The sequence below is a fragment of the Diospyros lotus genome, chromosome 8 (genome assembly GCF_014633365.1).
Source record: "Diospyros lotus cultivar Yz01 chromosome 8, ASM1463336v1, whole genome shotgun sequence".
NCBI classification, from domain to species: domain Eukaryota; kingdom Viridiplantae; phylum Streptophyta; class Magnoliopsida; order Ericales; family Ebenaceae; genus Diospyros; species Diospyros lotus.
In genome coordinates, this window is record NC_068345.1 from 6,224,727 (window position 1) to 6,227,323 (window position 2,597).

The following is a 2,597-nucleotide window of genomic DNA, read 5'->3' on the forward strand; positions in this document are numbered from 1 at the left end:
GATGGAGATTGCCAGAGAGAACACGGTTTGGGAGGTGCATCCCCTGCTGAAGGCTTAACTCAAAACGTTGACACGGTTTGGTGGGATAATATATAGAATTAAGGTCACCGACCCAGCACCAATTACCTGTAACGGCTACTATATTATTGTTAAAGATTTCAAACCAAGAGAGATCATCAAAATTAAAATATACAGAGTTGACACTATGATGCATGGCGGGAAGAAAGTGGCTATATATAGATAGCCTGACCCATCTTCACCATGCACCTCAACACCGCAGCAGCTGCATTACAATAATTAAAGCATATATATATACATATATAATCTCTCTCTGTCTCTCTCATTAATTTCCATGGCAATCCCAGTGATTGATTTCTCGAAGCTTGGGGGCGAGGAGAGGTCCAAGACATTGGCAGAGATAGCTCAAGGCTGTGAAGAATGGGGATTCTTTCAGGTATATATATATTAGACGACGAGTCTTTTAATTGTTAATGATTAATCATTCTTCCCACTTGTTTTGGGCAGCGGAGTTAATGCAAATGATATTAGTAACTAATAATTTGATTGGAATAATATTAATTAATTATATGGTACATGCATGCAGCTGGTGAACCATGGGATTGGAGAGGAGCTTCTGGACAGGGTGAAGAAGGTTGCTTCGGAGTGCTTCAAGCAGGAAAGAGAAGAAGGCTTCAAGAACTCAGCGCCAGTTAAGATGTTAAATGATTTTGTGGAGAAGAAGAAGCAGAAGCAGAAGCAGGAGCTGAATACAACTGTTGAGGATGATGATGATGAGAAGCTGGAGAGTGTCGACTGGGAGGATGTTTTCCTCCTCTCCGATGATAACCACTGGCCATCAAACACTCCGGGATTCAAGTAATTACATATTATATATTCTTGGTTAATATTAATTGTTTATGATCTATCTATATATTATCTATCTCCTATTTCTATAAATGATCGAGTTTCGTTATTAATTAAAGAGTTCATTGCCAGGGAAACAATGGCGGAATACAGATCGGAGCTGAAGAAGCTGGCGGAGAAGGTGATGGAAGTGATGGACGAGAACCTAGGCTTGCCTAAAGGGTACATCAAGAAGGCCTTCAATGGCGAAGAAGAAGAAAAAGAAGAAGAAGAAGAAGGAAAAGCCTTCTTTGGCACCAAGGTGAGCCACTACCCGCCGTGCCCTCACCCGGAGATGGTGAACGGAATCCGGGCTCACACCGACGCCGGCGGCGTCATCCTGCTCTTCCAAGACGACAAGGTCGGTGGCCTGCAAATCCTCAAAGGCGGCCAATGGATCGACGTCCAGCCGCTGCCCAACGCCATCGTCATCAACACGGGCGACCAGATCGAGGTCCTGAGCAACGGCCGGTACAAAAGCGTTTGGCACCGGGTTCTGGTCAACCGGGAAGGGACCCGGCGATCCATCGCTTCCTTCTACAATCCGTCGCTCCATGCCACCATTGCTCCGGCGCCGGAACTGGTGGCGAAGATGAACCAGGCGACGGAGACGGAGGCCGGCGGAGAAGGCTACCCTAAGTTTGTGTTTGGCGATTACATGTCGGTTTATGCGCAGCAGAAGTTTCTTCCCAAGGAGCCAAGGTTCCATGCCGTGAAGGCCATGTGATCTCCCCTAAGGCTTATCGTTCTCCTAAGGCCAGACAGGGTCTTTCTGGTTTTTTTTTTTTTTAAATAATATGATTGCTGCTTAAACTTGTTGAGATTCGGTTAATTTGTAATATAATCTGTATTTGCAACATTTCTTGAATGCAAAAGGAAGAGATGTGCATTTTCATTATTCTTTTTAAAGGTGTCAAACACATCTTATCGTGATCTTGGGCTAACTAAGTAATTATATTTGATACAATGATTAGATCCTCTAATATTTTATATTACATAGAGTTAAATTAATTGATTTATTGCTTGTGATTATTAGATCCTTCCAAGTTTTATTTTTGGCCTTTTAGCATGAAAAAATTAAATGTGTTCACATTTTTGTGATTTTATTTAAAATTTTTAATTTTGACAATAAAGACTGTAGCATTTAAAAAATTTGGAGACAAGTAAAAATAATTAATTTGGATGTTGTGGATATCTTAGAATATTTAGGAATTTTTGAGAAATATTTATTTATGATATTTTAAAGAAATAAGAAATTAAGGTGATTAATTAAATTAATTGAAAGTAGTTATGAAAATAATAAAATAAAATATAGTAATAACAATAATAATAATAGTAATAATAGGAAAGTAAATTAAATTAACTTAAATTAAATTAATTACTTAATATATATATATATATATTTATATGTGTGTATGCATGGCGTGGCCTTGTCTTGGCCATGTCTTTTTATGGCTTTAATGCCATTGAGTTGTGTGCAAATGAGATAAACTTGGGTAGCAAGGTGGGAAGAGCAGCGCGCGGGGAAGGAAAGAAAGAAGAAGAAGAAGAAGAGGAAGAGGAAGAGGAAGAAGAAGGAAAGAAGGAGAAAGAAGCAGCGCGCGCAGGGAGCAGCGGGCGTGGGGAAGAGGAGAAGAAAGGAAGAAGAAGAAGAAGAAAAGGAAGGAAAGAAAGAAAAGAAAAGAAAAGAGAGG

The 2,597-nt window shown here is 40.0% G+C and overlaps 1 protein-coding gene across 1 annotated transcript; it reads left to right on the forward strand.

Annotated features, from left to right (window-relative positions):
* The first annotated feature begins 278 nt into the window (after positions 1-278).
* Positions 279-1,798, forward strand: LOC127808344 (1-aminocyclopropane-1-carboxylate oxidase 5). Its single transcript, XM_052346851.1, has 3 exons — positions 279-454; positions 605-876; positions 997-1,798. Exons 1-3 carry the CDS (start codon positions 353-355, stop codon positions 1,628-1,630), a joined length of 1,008 nt encoding a protein of 335 aa, XP_052202811.1. The 5' UTR covers positions 279-352; the 3' UTR covers positions 1,631-1,798.
* The last annotated feature ends 799 nt before the right edge of the window (positions 1,799-2,597 follow it).

Excerpts from the sequence above, each read along its gene's own strand:
- LOC127808344 (XM_052346851.1), top strand. The coding sequence starts at position 353 with ATGGCAATCCCAGTGATTGATTTCTCGAAGCTTGGGGGCGAGGAGAGG. Across the intron at positions 455-604 it reads AAGAATGGGGATTCTTTCAG|CTGGTGAACCATGGGATTGG; the intron begins GTATATATATAT and ends ACATGCATGCAG. Across the intron at positions 877-996 it reads TCAAACACTCCGGGATTCAA|GGAAACAATGGCGGAATACA; the intron begins GTAATTACATAT and ends GTTCATTGCCAG.